This window comes from Xenopus laevis, chromosome 3S (assembly GCF_017654675.1).
Source record: "Xenopus laevis strain J_2021 chromosome 3S, Xenopus_laevis_v10.1, whole genome shotgun sequence".
NCBI classification, from domain to species: domain Eukaryota; kingdom Metazoa; phylum Chordata; class Amphibia; order Anura; family Pipidae; genus Xenopus; species Xenopus laevis.
The window spans coordinates 118,962,628-118,977,772 of record NC_054376.1 but is presented as its reverse complement, the minus strand read 5'-3'; the positions used below and the strand labels follow the sequence as shown (position 1 = coordinate 118,977,772).

The 15,145-nt window shown below is 41.4% G+C and overlaps 1 protein-coding gene across 1 annotated transcript in view; it reads right to left on the bottom strand.

The window, feature by feature from the left end:
- Positions 1-10,308: 10,308 nt before the first annotated feature.
- The window catches only part of stard15.S (StAR-related lipid transfer (START) domain containing 15 S homeolog), a 37,172-nt gene continuing 32,335 nt past the window's right edge, over positions 10,309-15,145 (bottom strand). The window contains exons 4-6 of the mRNA XM_018256226.2: positions 14,159-14,276; positions 11,896-11,948; positions 10,309-10,732 (exon numbers count right to left, since the gene is read on the bottom strand). Coding sequence (XP_018111715.1) covers positions 10,508-10,732; positions 11,896-11,948; positions 14,159-14,276 — 396 coding nt within the window. The 3' untranslated portion in view covers positions 10,309-10,507. The remainder of the gene's footprint in view (positions 10,733-11,895; positions 11,949-14,158; positions 14,277-15,145) is intronic.

Genomic DNA, 15,145 nt, shown 5'->3' with positions numbered 1-15,145 from the left:
TTGCTAACTATAGAAGAAGCAGACCCCACAGTCCGGGCTCCCATTTTCTTCGGGCCCCCCTGCGACTCCGGGGTCTGCCTCCTCTAAAGTTAAGCCACTGAAACAGTGCTTAGTGATGTCATCAGCCATAATTGGTTTTCAGTTATGTCATTGTGTATTATAATAAAGTACAACCTGTTGAAAAATGTAAGAATATCAGTTCCATGACCTGTATAAAGAGGTCCACAGTGACTTATAATATCCTTATATTTTATGATATCTATTCGCTATATACTGTATATGTCGGGCTCCAACAACAAGTAAGGGGTATAATGTTGGTCCTAGGGTTCTTACAGACGAGCGTTTTAGCTACGCACTGAATTCTTTTCGATGGTGCTGTGCTCACACACACGCAGGTTGCATTTTTCCTGCGTTCAGCGCTTAGATGCGTCTGTGTGAGTACAACCCCATTGACAATAATTCAGTGCATCTATTCCGCACTCCCCTCATCTGTAAGAGCCCTAAGATAAAGAGAAGCCCTATGCAGGCTAATTAGACCTAGACTGCAGGACAATATTTATATTCTACTAAAATGATACTGCTATACGAGGTTTCATACAGCTATACAATCATGTATTTGATCTACAAGTCCAAAATATTATGTTAAGATAAGCAGGTGCCAGACATTTTCCAAGGATATAATAAAAAGAACATTCGCAAAGGAAAATGATATTGTGTTGGCTGGTTGGAAGTGCATTATATTTTCTATGTCTTATCTGTTTCATGAAGTCAGCAAAGAGTTTAATGATCGTACGAAGTAATGACGCTGCAGGCGGAAATTATTGGTGCTTTATATTATCTTTATATGCAGAGAGTGCAGGCTTTCTTATAATACACACAAAGTTTACTGAGTCATGTGACACAGGTTCACCATTCCCTAATATGCTTTGCCCACCCAACAAGTTATTTTGGTGGCTGTAAGGCAAAGGTTGGAAATCAATGCCCCTCATGTCTTCTGTATGTCCCCATTAAGCACAGAATCAGTAAATCACAGAAGGCCTGTGCATTGCTATTCCTGTCTATATCCTTTCTTAGAAAACATTGGGAAATTGCTAGTGATGGGCGAATTTGGGGCGTTTCTCCGTATAATTTGCGCATTTCCAGCGAAATTCGCAAAAACAGGAAAAAATTTATGAAACGGCATTTGTATCTCGTTTTTGATGCCGGCGTCAGTCTTTTTTAGAAAAAACGGCATCCTTTTTTTTTTTTTGACACCGAATTTTCGCCGTGGTTTCGCAAATTTATCCGCCGGCGGCGAATCGCAGGAGTTCGCCGCAAATCCGCTCCTGGTGAATAAATTCGCCCATCACTAGAAATTGCTTTAAAACATGACAGATCTGCTGTTAGGCAAGAATCCTGGTGTATGCAGCTACATGATTATACTTTTATAACAGGGGAAGAATCAAACTCTTTGTTGTGATGACTTTGTCCCTTTAGGTAAATGGATTTGGAAGTGCATGTAAGTAAGTATTTCATTTTAATGAGCTGTAATGTGAAATACTGACTATTCGAGGAGACGTCTAGGATAAATAAAAAAAAACTAATTTTGTAGGCAATTATGAGTAATATATGGTGTTGCTTTTACATGGTGCTAAAAATGAATATATTTTTTTTTAAAATAGCCCCTCTATTGGAGCTCCCTGTCTGTATTTCAAATGAGGGGTGGGCGTGTCCTAACGGTCCCTGCCAGAAGTACAGTAGGAGGGGGACAGCCAATCACAGCCCTGCAGTCACACAAGCACAGACAGGCTTCAGTTCCCTATCAGGTCCTGCTAGCTGCTGATTGGTTCCTGTCCTACAGTGCAGTGAGCTGAGAGCCGCCGGCTCCCCTGCACAGCCTGGGAATTCAGGGATCAGGAAGTGGAAGGGAAGGGAGGGATTATTAGGGTTTTTGCAGAAATAATCCATAAATCAGCCTGAAACTACTTTTTAAAACACAATTCTTCTATATATAAATGAATATAATGCACTGGTACATTCTTATTTGTTACACAAAACATCTCCTTTAAAATGAATTGTAAAGGATAATGCAAGCGTTTTAAGACTTTCCCTACACTATTCCCTACAGAGAAAAACCTCCCCTATAACACTTTATTATCCCCCCTAGCATAAAGAGGATTAGCCCCTTTGTACAGTGATTGGCTGCTTGTGAGCTGTTGTGCTCTGCCTGATGTGATGTAAGCAATAGTTGCCTAATGTTCTACAGAGGTTAACATTCACACTTGGACTTGATCCGCCCTAGTTTGAGTCTGTCCAAAAATCAAATAAAAGTGATTCATTGGCGCTGCCATACCAACCGCATGTACATAGTCAAGAACTGTAATAAATGGTTCTTGTAGTACAGCAATAAAAACACAGAAATCTGGCTGCAGCAGCACATCTGGTGCGAATACAAACCTGCCCATGCATTTAATTTTAGTAAACATAGAACCCTGTATATTGAAATACATTATTATAGCGCCGCAGCTGCACAGGGGAACAATATAATTCATTCCAAATCCATCTTAGACCACAAACAAGCCAAGTTGTTGAGTATATGACTATATTGTACTGAATAAACCACAGGCATATCACTGGGCTGGCGAAAGCAGTGTGGGCCCTTTTGTTAGTAATTGAATGTATGAAAAACAAAGGTTTGCACGTGTGGCTTGCTAACAATTTTCCATTTACCGCAGCCTATTCCATACCTCCCATTTGTCCTGTTTTTTGCGGGACAGTCGCGATTTTGACCGCTCAGCCCGCAGTCCAAGATTGTTACTGTAATGTCCAGAGTTTTTTCTTTGATCTCCTGCACTGAACAGCCAGAAAAGATACAAAGTTTCTAAAACGTAATTGGCTTTTGGCAAAGGGTGCAGCATACGAGGCAGGTGCACTTAGATACATTTGTAACAATTTAAGATAAGCACGCTAAGTGCGGCAAATCTTTTTGTCCCTCTCTCTATTTCCAAAATGTTGGGAGGTTTGCTATACAGCTAAAGTTCTGAACCTCTGCTTATCTCCTAGGTGTTCTCTTCCTATATGGACTAATAAATGCTGTGATTTGGCCCATTACTTGACTTGGTCAACAACTTATGGGCATGCGTATAGGGTGCTCAGGACTGGCAGCTTGAATAATATCTTGGAAAAAATAGCCCAAGTATCTATCAGGCAGGTTTAAAATTCCCATTGGAATAAAGTTCTTGTCTGACTGGTCCCATACTCACAGCTCCCAGTGTGGCCAATTCAGACAGTTTCGCTCATATGACTGACTTCAATAGCATTGCTATGGGGCAATTTTTTTTCCCAGGAACCCCAGCCATAATCATGTATGATATGCAGCATGCATAAATTTGCGATTTTGCATGCTCTACAGGTCACCCCTACATAGAAATGAGACCCCCTATATAGTAAGCAGACCCCCTATATAGGAAGCAGACCCCCTACATAGGAAGCAGACATCCTACATAAGAAGCAGACACCCTACTTAGGAAGCAGACACCCTACATAGGAAGCAGACCCCCTACATAGGTAGCAGACCCCCTACATAGGAAGCAGACACCCTACATAGGAAGCAGACACCCTACATAGGAAGCAGACCCCCAACATAGGAAGCAGACCCCCTACATAGGAAGCTGGCCCCCTATTTAGGAAGGAGACCACCTACATAGGAAGCAGACCCCCTACATAGGAAGCAGACCCCTTACATAGGAAACAGACACCCTACATAGGAAGCAGACACCCTACATAGGAAGCAGACACCCTACATAGGAAGCAGACCCCCTACATAGGAATCTGACCCCCTATTTAGGAAGGAGACCACCTACATAGGAAGCAGAGATCCTACATAGGAAGCAGACACCCTACATAAGAAGCAGACACCCTACTTAGGAAGCAGACCCTCTACATAGGAAGCAGACCCCTACATAGGAATCAGGCCTCCTACATAAGAAGCAAACCCCCTACATAGGAATCAGACCTCCTACATAGTTAGCAGACCCCCTACATAGGAAGCAGACCCCCTATATAACAAGCAGACCCCCTACATAAGAATAAGACTGCAGTTACACCACTCACTACAGACTGACACATATGAGAAAGCTCCTTGGCCTGGCTCTGACAACAAAATCAAATGGCAGGTAACATCACATCCATGTCCACTACTTATATATACATTTTGGAGCTCTGCTACTCCTAGAACCAAATTTTCTTGAAAAAAAAAATACTGTCCTTCCTATAAAATTGTCATTCTTCCCTATGAATAAAATTGGGGTCAATCATCATGTCTATTAGCTAGGTCGATAGGTCCCTGCCCCTACTACTCCTTTGCACAATGACAAGTGTGACTTAAGAAGCACCATATTTAAAACAGACAAAGACCCAGAGATGAAGGGAGCTATAAAAAATGAGATGAGAAATCTGAATGACTTTATGGCCTTTGCTGCTTGAGCATTCATTAGACGTGGGCACACTTAAGGCATTGTCAGATGGAGCTGGGAAAGTGTTAAGCCATAAACATGGAGTCACTGGGCACATAAACATGGAGTCACTGGGCAGCCAAGCTCTGCATTCACTTCTTGCAGGGGTCAGAGGCCACCGAGGTTCAAGAGGATGTTCAGTGAGAACTGCTTTTTTTTTCTTGCTTAAAGGTCCTATTTCCTGTTTAAAGAATAGAGGGTTTATTTTAGGAAGTCCCTTTCTTCCTCCCTCTTGTTAAGCTTTGTTGCTTTATAAATATTTAAAGTCTAATGACTACATTGGGCCAATTTATAAATATAAAATTATTAGAAGACAGATTTTGTTTTCTTTCCCCCCAATACTAGTGATGGGAAAAATTTCTCCCGTTTCGCTTTGCCTGGAAAATTAGTGAATTTGCAGCAAAATTCGCGAAACAGCTACAAATTTGCAGAAAACTCGTGAAACACGAAAATTGACACCCGAGTTTGGCCAGCCTTAAAGTCAATGGGTGTCTGAAAAGTGTTGATGCACGGCGATTTTGACGCAATCGACTTTCCACATTTTTTGACTTGGAAATTCGCCACGAATTCACGCCAGGTGAATTTATTCGGCCATCACTACCCAATACCATTCCGAAGGGATCAGATCCTTAGTGAAAGGACAATTTTCAAAGCAAAATATGGCAATAGCGCTGCCTGTATATATATATATATATATATATATATATATATATATATATATATATATATATATATATATATATATATATATATATATACTGTATAAAAATATATTGTCAGCGGTGTAAACAATATAAATATAAAGGTCTGTGCCAAATCACCAGCCTATAATTCTCCCTCTATACAGTGAAATGCTGCAGTGCCCATAATAAACAATCAACTAGTTATTCCCTTGGCATCTTAAAGGGGTTGTTCCCCTTTAAATTAACCTTCAGTATGATGTAGACATTCAGATTCTAAGACTATTTGCAGTTGGTTTTCATTTTTTATCAATTTGTGACTTTTGAGTTATTTTTTGCTTTTTATTCGTGAACTCTCTGGTTTGCGATTTCGACAATCTGGTTGCTAGGGTCCAAATTTCCTTAGCAACACGAAGCATGATTTGAATAAGAGACAGAAATATGAATAGGAGAGGTCCTGAAGAGGAGGATAATAAAAAGTATCAATAACAATACATGTGTAGCCTTACAGAGCAGGAGTTTTTTAGATGGGGTCAGTGACCCCCAGATGAAAGCTGGAAAGGGTCAGAAGAAGGCGGCATATATTAAAAAAAAAACTATAAAAAAATAAAAATGAATAGTTGCTTAGAATTAGCTGTTCTATAAGATACTAAAAGTTAACCACCTTTTTTATTCTGTTTTGTGTTCGGACAGTTTTTCTGAGATGAATTGGTTTGTGTTTAAGAAACAAAACTGTACAAATAATTCTCAATATCCACATTTAGGGGCATATTTATCAAGGGTCGAATTTCGATTTGAAAAAAACTTGAGGTGTGTGAATCAATCAGCTGGCTCCTGCTACATTGTGTTCAAAAGTCAGAACCGCCGGTGCGAAGAAATAGCAAATAAATATATAGCAAAAGGCAGAAAGGACATTCAATCACAAACCACTTTGAAGCAATACAAGCCCTCAACACTCAAACTTTAACAGAACTACAATTCCCAGAATCCCGAGCCAGCTCTTAACAGTTCTCCAGCGTGCAAGAAACAATAGCAGCGTGTTATAATGATGCCAATATAAGCCAAGCCTCTGCCCTGCAATGGGAGCGACTGAAGAGCCGACAAACTCACGTGGAATGCGGCAGCATCTAGTAGCTGCAGTGTAAACGTTACACGTCCTGTTGTATATCCCGTGTGTCCGTGCAGCAGCCTCCCGACCCCGGCACCGCTCTCCCTCCTGCTGCTGAGCTGCCTGTGCTTCCTCCACTGCAGTCGCACTGATTCACTGAAGGGCTCATAGTAGGGATGTGGGGGATAATTAGCCTGAAAGAGAAATCCCCCCATGCTCTTCCTCACTCCTCCTATTAGGGAGAAGACACACAGAGCTACTAGTAGCAGCTACTTGTCACGGCTACAAAATAGACATTATGAAGGCACTACGTGTGTTTTAGCAGAGGCAATTCTCAGTATTGTCCATGCCAGACTATTTCTTTCATTTTAACAATGTACAGTAGCTGCTTCTAGAACTCTGTGTGTCTTCACCCTTATAGCAGCACATGCGACTCTGCCTGCTGCAACTCCTTGCAACCCACGTGTAATGGGAAGCTCTGCACCTATTCACTGCACTATTCTACATGCACAGTGACACAGAGGGGGTTATTTACTAAAAATAAAATAAAATGTTTTTATAAAATCCAAAGTTTTTTATTTTTACTATAGTTTCCAAGGGTCAATTTAATGTACAGTACCCAGAACTCAAGAAAGGATAAATGCAGCTCCAATTTAATGCTCACGGAAGACATAGCCGGAAAACTACACTGCCACTTTCATCCACAATAATCCGAGAACACGTTGTAGGATAAGTGCAGGGCCCATTTTAAGTCACAAACCACATGGCGGAATGAATAACGTGGTGGTTCCATGTTCCAGCCCGTGTGGTTCGCGAGGGCTTTAAGGGTAGGACTACACGGACAGAAATAAGGTAAGAGATAGAAATGTTGGATGAAGTCGCAGACGCGGCACGACTGTCGGACGCAGACGCGGCGTGCATTGTCTGCATCCGACAGTCGTTTTGCGTCGGATCACCCAATATTCACCTAACACCCAAATGTTAGGTGAATGTCCCTTTTCACCAAAAATTTGGGAAACTCCAGAAAAATTCCCGAAACTCCAGAAAAATTCTCGGAACGCATTGAAGTCAATTGGTGTCAAAATTATTTAGATGTGCAACAATTTTGAAGTGAGCGTCAATTTTTATGCACGCGACTCTTTTGTCCAAATGCATTAAAGTCAACTGGGATCCGAATAATTTTGACTGCGAGCGTCAATTTTTATGCATGTGACAATTCTGACGCGCAACAAATTATTTTTGCAAGAAATATTAGAATTACAGTGATGAGTTTGTAGCTATTGCACTCTCTAACGGTGTTTTTTTAAAAAAAAAAAAAACAACAACAGGGGTGTCCACAGAAGGGACAAGAGGGGGCAGTTGCTGACTTCTTCAGCTAGTTCCAAGAAATTGTTTGTTAATTTGATTCCCAAATAAAAGGGGGGCCTTATTTATCAAAACTCGATTTTTTCAGAGTATATAAATAAAATTCTGACCAATCTAGAATCTATAATTTACCCCTATTTATTATTTAAAAAAAAGCACAATTTAATTGGATCAGGGACAAACTCAATAAAATCGTGCAAAAATACAAATCGTAGGATTTTTTTTTCCAGAACCGCCCCAATTTTCGGGCTAAATCCAGTGCAGACTACAGAAATTACCATATAAGATAGGGACCTCTCCCATTGACTTATACACAACCTCAGTAGGTCTGAGATGCCAGATTTTAGGATTCTGACTTTTTCCATCCTCATTCCTCAGGGTATAATAAATCTCGAAAAATTTGAGTTTTTTTGTTTTCCACTAAAAATTTGGATTTTATAGGAAAAACAAAAAAATAGAATTTTTCAAGTTTTATGCCTTTGGACTTTAATAAATAACCCCAAAATGTTTTTTATACTTCCTACCCCAAGGCGAGCTTTAGTTTTCTTTTAGGGTAGGACTACACTGACGTTTTCTTCGCAATCTGACGCGCTGCGACAAAACGCCAGCGACAAATCGCATGCGACAGAAATAAGGGAAGTGAATGCATTGTCGGATGAAGTCGCAGCGTTGCATCAGACAGTCGTGTCATGTCGGATCAGCACTGCAACTTCATCCGACATTTCTATCTCTTACCTTATATTCAATTTGTCGCCGGCGTTTTGTCGCAGCGTGTCGGATCGCAGCGAAAACGTCCGTGTAGTCCTACCCTTATTCACATAGTGATATTGGAAGCCACTAAGGAGGATGTGAAGGGAATCATGGAGTGCCAGGAATGAAGTTAATTGCTAGGCAGTGGCTTACCTGTAGCAGGTGCTGGGATTGGCTGAGCTAAGAACATGCCGGCAGTATGGAGTGCTCATTGGCTGTTACAAGGGATGAACTGACTGTAGGATCAGAATTCTTAAAATCACGTGACTTTTCATCACACAAACAAGGTGAAGAAAAATAGCGCGTAGTTCTCGTTCTCCCTTCCTTGCTCTGATTTGCATATGTAAATTACAATATGGTTTGCTATTTAGCTGAATCTTTTACAAAGCATTTGAGGTACAGCTGCATCCCGAAAATAGGGCATTCAATGCATCCCTAGCTGTTACCATGTTAGCGGGAGGGCTGTGGATGGAGGAAATGTGTTCCTGATAATTCCGAAATGTAAAATTTCCCGATTCCTGACTATGTAAAAAGCAAGACTTAATTAAAACAAAGTCTGCCACCTATACTGAGTAGAGCAGAGTAGCATTGAATAACAAGAACAGTTGTGAATATTTTATTCTATTTTATTTATTGTAAATGAAATGATCAAGGATTGATTACCATTATTGTGCATTATTTGGTTCTCTACTGCACAGTGTTGGAAATATGGGTAGGCAGAAGAAGAAAAAGCCAAGGGGTGCAAAGATGCAGGCGGGGGTGCTAGGCATGTATCTCTTCCATCGTTTACCCCTAGTCCTGACACTTTGTCCTCTCACTGCCTGGCATTGCCCGCTCTCCTTGTAGCATTCCTGGGATACGTGGGCATAAACATGACATCACGCATGTGACCCGGCCCTGCTATTGTATTGTCATAATCAGGTTAATCTTCAGTGGGATGCTTCATTATGTTTTATTAACACACATAGCGCCCAACCGGAAAAACATCTGTGTGTGCCCATGATTAATAACAAAATAAAGCCTTCCAGTAATGTTTTAGGAAATTCCTTGAAAGCGACAGGCGCCCTAGGCAACCTGGCCGGCTGCAACACCGTCTGAGCGCATGCATGCGCAAATTGGTGCGCACATGCATGAGTGGAAGCTCATGAAGATGGGGAGAAAGGGGACCAGACATGGGGTAGGTGAAAGAGCAGGTACGTGCCTGGCGCCCCCTCAGCTTTGCACCCTAGGCACATGCCTAACCCTAGGCACGTGCCTAACCCTAGCCAGATATTATTGGGCTACAGCTCCCTGCACATTCTAATATTATCATCATCAAGGGGTATAAGCATGTTGGGGGCGGACATGCTTGCAGTGTAGAGCTTAGAAAAGTTTTAGTTACCTTTATTAAATTCTGATATATCTTTTATTGGGAAATCCGTTATGCTATAAAATCTTATATTAACCAAATTCTTTTTATTTTAGATCTTTTCCCTCTTTAATAGAAACACAATACCCAGTACATTATATTACCTAACCATAAGGTTTATTTAAATGTACAACATTTGTTGCACGTTAACTAGGTTTGCCACCCTTTGGCCTGGTTGAATCCAGGCAGGGGTGGGGGCAGGGAACAATGGAGGCAGGGTTGTGAAGCTGCGGGGGGTTGGTTAGTGATGGCCGATTGCTGCATCAATCATAGGGAGCCCTGCCCGGTTTCCTTCAAAAAAACGGGCTGTCCCATTCAAAACCAGACAGGTGGCAATCCTAACGTTAACCCATAGCTTAACCCATCATTTTTTAACATAGCAACCAATCAGCAGGTATCATTTGATAATCGCAATTTTAAGGAGACTATCTGATTGGCTGCTAGACCCAGGACAAACCTTGTAACTATATAAAAGGTGAATGGAAACTGCACAGCAGAAACATGTACTTTACGATCGTTTATTGTTAATTGAATCAGCTTTGTGGGATGCTGCAATGTTCTTTCTCATAACAGCCACTTGTCTATAGCATTGGTGTCCCTAGAAGAAGTTAGTTTTGAATGTGAGACAAAGTTTGAGCAAAAATACAAGTACAAAGAGGATGAATGCACATTGCCAATAAGACTTCATTCATATAGAATCCTTTTAAGAGTCCTTTGACAAACCATCTTCTTCATCACTGATGTGCTCTTCAGAAACGCCGCTCTCATCTATATTTTCCAGCTCGTCGGCTCTCTGAATGGACAAGTCTGCCAAGTTGACAGTCGGTAGTGTGTTTTGCTCTGGATAGACCCACGGCTTGTAATCTGGGTCATGCTTTCGCTTCCATTCTGGATACTTGATTCCGGCCTTGTATATTTTCTTCATTGCCTGTAAACAGTCAAGGGATATAAAAACCCATTCATGAAGACGCATAGAAATAATTCCATCCATACAGATGTTTTATTAACTGAAAAGCCCTAAAACTAGAATCTATACATTACCAACAGAGCAGTGTCAGTATCATGACCTAAGACAGGGGTCTTCAACCTGCTAGAGACCTGTTGTGAGTCAGGTACCCTTAGAATACTAACAAACCAGTCAAGTTTTGGGTAGGAAGTTCCTGATTAAACAACCAGGTGGGCAGTCCATGGGTACCCTGCATGGTTTTCCAGCAAAATGGCAACTCTTAAATCCACCCATTCACCTTGGACAAGTAAGCAATTTTTTTCCCTTGATTGGCCTTCAGAGTTATGTTACTTCAGGTCTTATGGGTCCGTGGACGTGTTGTAAGTAAACCCTTTGCGGGTGGATACTGGTAGTGAATCTGAGTAGAGGATATACTGTAGGTGGTTGCTGGGTGCAGGACAAGTTGCAGGTCAGCTGCAACCTGACTAACGCAGGAATCTACTTCCTCCACAAACTCTGCAGTTTGATTTTTAAAGTGGAGTGATGGTTCTGAGTCAGGAGGAGGCAGGTAAAGTCACACATTGGAACCACCACCCCAGGGACTTTATTTTATTTTCCTTCTCCCTTAAGTCTTAGTTACATATTAATCGGGTTGAAAAAAGACCAAAGTCCATCAAGTTCAACCCCTCCAAATGAAAACCCAGCATCCATACACACACCCCTCCCTACTGTCACATAAATTATATATACCCATATCTGTACTAAATACAGAATTTAGCCTTTGATATTATGTTTGTCCAAAAAATCATCCAAGCCATTCTTATAGTCATTAACTGAATCAGCATCACAACATCACCCGGCAGTGCATTCCACAACCTCACTGTCTGTGAAGAACCCCCTACGTTGCTTCAAATGAAAGTTCTTTTCTACTAGTCTAAAGGGGTGGCCTCTGGTACGGTGATCCTCTTTATGGGTAAAAAGGTCCCCTGCTATTTGTCTATAATGTCCTCTAATGTACTTGGCTCAACAATAGATACCAATACCCTGTATATCTGCCAGGGCCCTTTCTTTCCCGTGACACAAATCCTGAGAGTTTTTGGTAAAACCAATCCAATCAATCTAGCAGCAAATCATGTCTTCCATACCTTTGGGGCCACAAACTGGGAAACTTTGTTGACGACCCATTTCGGTAAGGATCCTGTAGAAATATATAAAGAAAATCCAGCTTAGAGGTTATTCGTACGCTTCCATAGTTTATTATTATTTCTCATTTCATTATGGCAATGTTTCCAAAAATACATAGAGAGGAAAACATAAAACAGTTTCTAGAGCTGTAAATATTTTAAATCAGGGGAACCTGTAGCGCCAACCGGAAGTGACATCATATGTAGCACAAATGCCTCTGAACAATACCTGCACATGTGCAAATGCTCTCCTATGACGTCACTGAATGTGCCCCAGAATCTAAAGAGAACCTTTAAAAATCTTAAAAAAATGAAGAAAGGTGACGGGAGACTAAGGGGAAAACTGATTAGCAATTGTGTAACTGTACTGGCAAAAAACTCACGGTTGAATGGGGTGTGTGTGGGGCATCACTGCTGATACATTTAGTTAATCGTGAATGCTATTAAGTCAGCCAATAAAAACTATACCTTCAACATATTGAATTCGTTTCCTGTTTATTCATTAGTCAAAGATTTTCAATGTGGCATTCGCTGTAGGTTTTCTCTGACTATAATTGTAGTGCCCGTGTATGCAAAGCAACGCAATGTTAATAGGTACATCATCACCACCTGGTGGCCAGAGCTCTTCTTTATATGTTCTGTGTGATGGACCTTGCGTACATTAACATAAATAAAAGTACAAGTATGACCTCCAGAAATGACCTGCAGAAATACAGTTTTCCACAGCTCTCTTTTCAAGCAAACGTTCTTCAGTTTGACTCATTTGCTTTTAAGTGGTCAAATAAAACAGTACATTGTCCTTAAGGAGAATTCAACCCTAACGTTAAAAAAACCCTACTCCCCTAAACTACAAAGACCCCCCTCCCCCCAGTCTAAGTGTTACCTCGGGCAAATACACCTAATGTTTTACTTACCCCTCGGTGCAGATTCAGGCATCGGAGTTCAAGGGCGCCACCTTCAGCTGCTTCAGTAATCTTCCTAATGAGACCAGTGTGTCGGCAAATTTTCATGAGTTTCGGCGCATGCGCAGCTGTAGCTTATAATAAAATTGCTCCAACTGCGCATGCGCCGCCACACCGGTCTCATTCCGAAGATTTCTGAACAGAAGAAGATGGCACCCTCCGATGCCTGAATCTGTACAGAGGGGTAAGTAAAGAGTTAGAAGCATTTGCCTAGGGTAACACTTAGGGTAGGACTACATGGCCGACTTCGATGCGTTTCCGTTGGATCCAATGCTGGGTGAAAAAACTTACGCGTCAAGTCGGATTCGACAGGAACAAGGTAAGTAATAGACAACATTGTCTAATGCAAATGCTGCAAGCTGCGTCTCCATCGGACAGTCGTGTCGCATCGGATCACCATTTCGACACCATCCGACTTTTTTATTACTTACCTTGTTCCTGTCGCATCCAACTTGATGTGTGCGTTTTGTCGCCCAGCGACGGAAACGCATCGAAGCCGGCCGTGTAGTCCTACCCTAAGTGTTACCCCAGGCAAATGCCTCTTACTCTTTACTTACCCCTCGGTGCAGATTCAGGAATCGGAGTTCATGGGCGCCATCTTCGGAATGAGATGCGCAGTTGGAGCAATTCTCTGTTAAGCGACAGCTGCGCATGTGCCGAAACTCACAAAAATAAGCTAAGCGACAGACTCATTATGAAGATTACAGAAGCGGCTGAAGGTGGCACCCGTGAACTCTGATGCTTGAATCTGCACCGAGGGTAAGTAAAACGTTGCGGGCATTTGCCCAGGTAACACTTAGTCTGGGGGGGGATGAGGGAGGGTGGGGTCTATGTAGGGTAGGGGGTAGGGTTTTTTTAATGTTAGGGTTGAATTCTCCTTTAATGATAGCTAAGCTAGCATAAATCTCCCTTATCCAGAAAGCAAACCCCAGCATTCCAGATATTAGATCTCTATGCAGATATATATTATCAAGTTAATAATGTATACTTATTGGCCACTGGCCCTGGAAAACTGGGGAAGGATTTTACTGAGCAAACTTCCTACAAACATATTAGATTAATCATGGAGTTCGAATTCAGTAATAATTGATTGGCGCAAAGTGAATGTCCCCTTTAATAGTAGCAAGTATGGAAATGTGTATGTGTTATACCCAAGACTCCATGGATTATAAAACTATGAGACATTTCATGTAACGTTCCATGTTTTTATATTTCTACAGAGCTGAAGAAAGCATAAAAGTAATACAGAGAATTGATATTACCTCTAGGATCCACTTGGGTCAGATAGTAGAGCGAGCAGCTGCTGGAACCATTGGCTTTAATCAGATAGCCTGTCTGTAATGAAACGGCCCTTACAAAGTCTTTACGGGGAGGATGTTTCTATAAAAAGAAAGGACGCGTTTCAATGAATCTAAAGGATTGCCTCTTATAATGGATAGAAATGCACAGGACTGAGATTCCAAGCCGCAAATAACAGCTCAGCCAGGAAGCCTCAAATGTCATTTTATATAGTGGGTGTATTATTAACAGAGTGCTTAAAGGGACACTCCCAAGGGTTATTTACACAGAGCAGGGTGCACAGTGTTGCTTCATTTTCTATTTTTGCCCTTTTGAGTTCAAGTAATAACAAAAACAGATTTTTTTGTGATTAAAACAATAGGCAAGAATTAAGTTCAGTACAAACCCTCTTCCTTGAGCTCATCTTAAACAAGGGGGTATACTGTCCCTTTAAGCCAAACATCCTTCTACCATTTTCATAATAACCTGTTTCATTAGATTCTGCAAATAAGATTTGATGTAGTCATCTCAGAGCATTCTGGCTGATTATTTCACTGTACTGCTTCCAGGTCCTGCTGCCCTTTGTGTCCACTAGGGATGCACCAAATCCAGGATTCGGTTCAGGATTTGGCCAGGATTCGACCTATTTCCGCAGAAATCGGATTCGGCTGAATCCTTCTGCCCGTCTGAACCGAATCAAAATCCTAATTTGCATATGTAAATTAGGGGTGGGGAGGGAAATCATGTGACTTTTATGTCACAAAACAAGAAAGTAAAAAATGTTTTCCCCTTCCCATCGTTAATTTGCATATGCAAATTAGGATTCGGTTCGGTATTCGGGCGATCTTTCGCAAAGATGGTGGAAAGTGGATTCGGTTCATCCCTAGTGTCCACTGACAGAATCTATTAGGAAGTTCTTAAAGGAGAACTAAACCCCCCATACCAAAAAAGCCCCACTTAACTGATTGCTA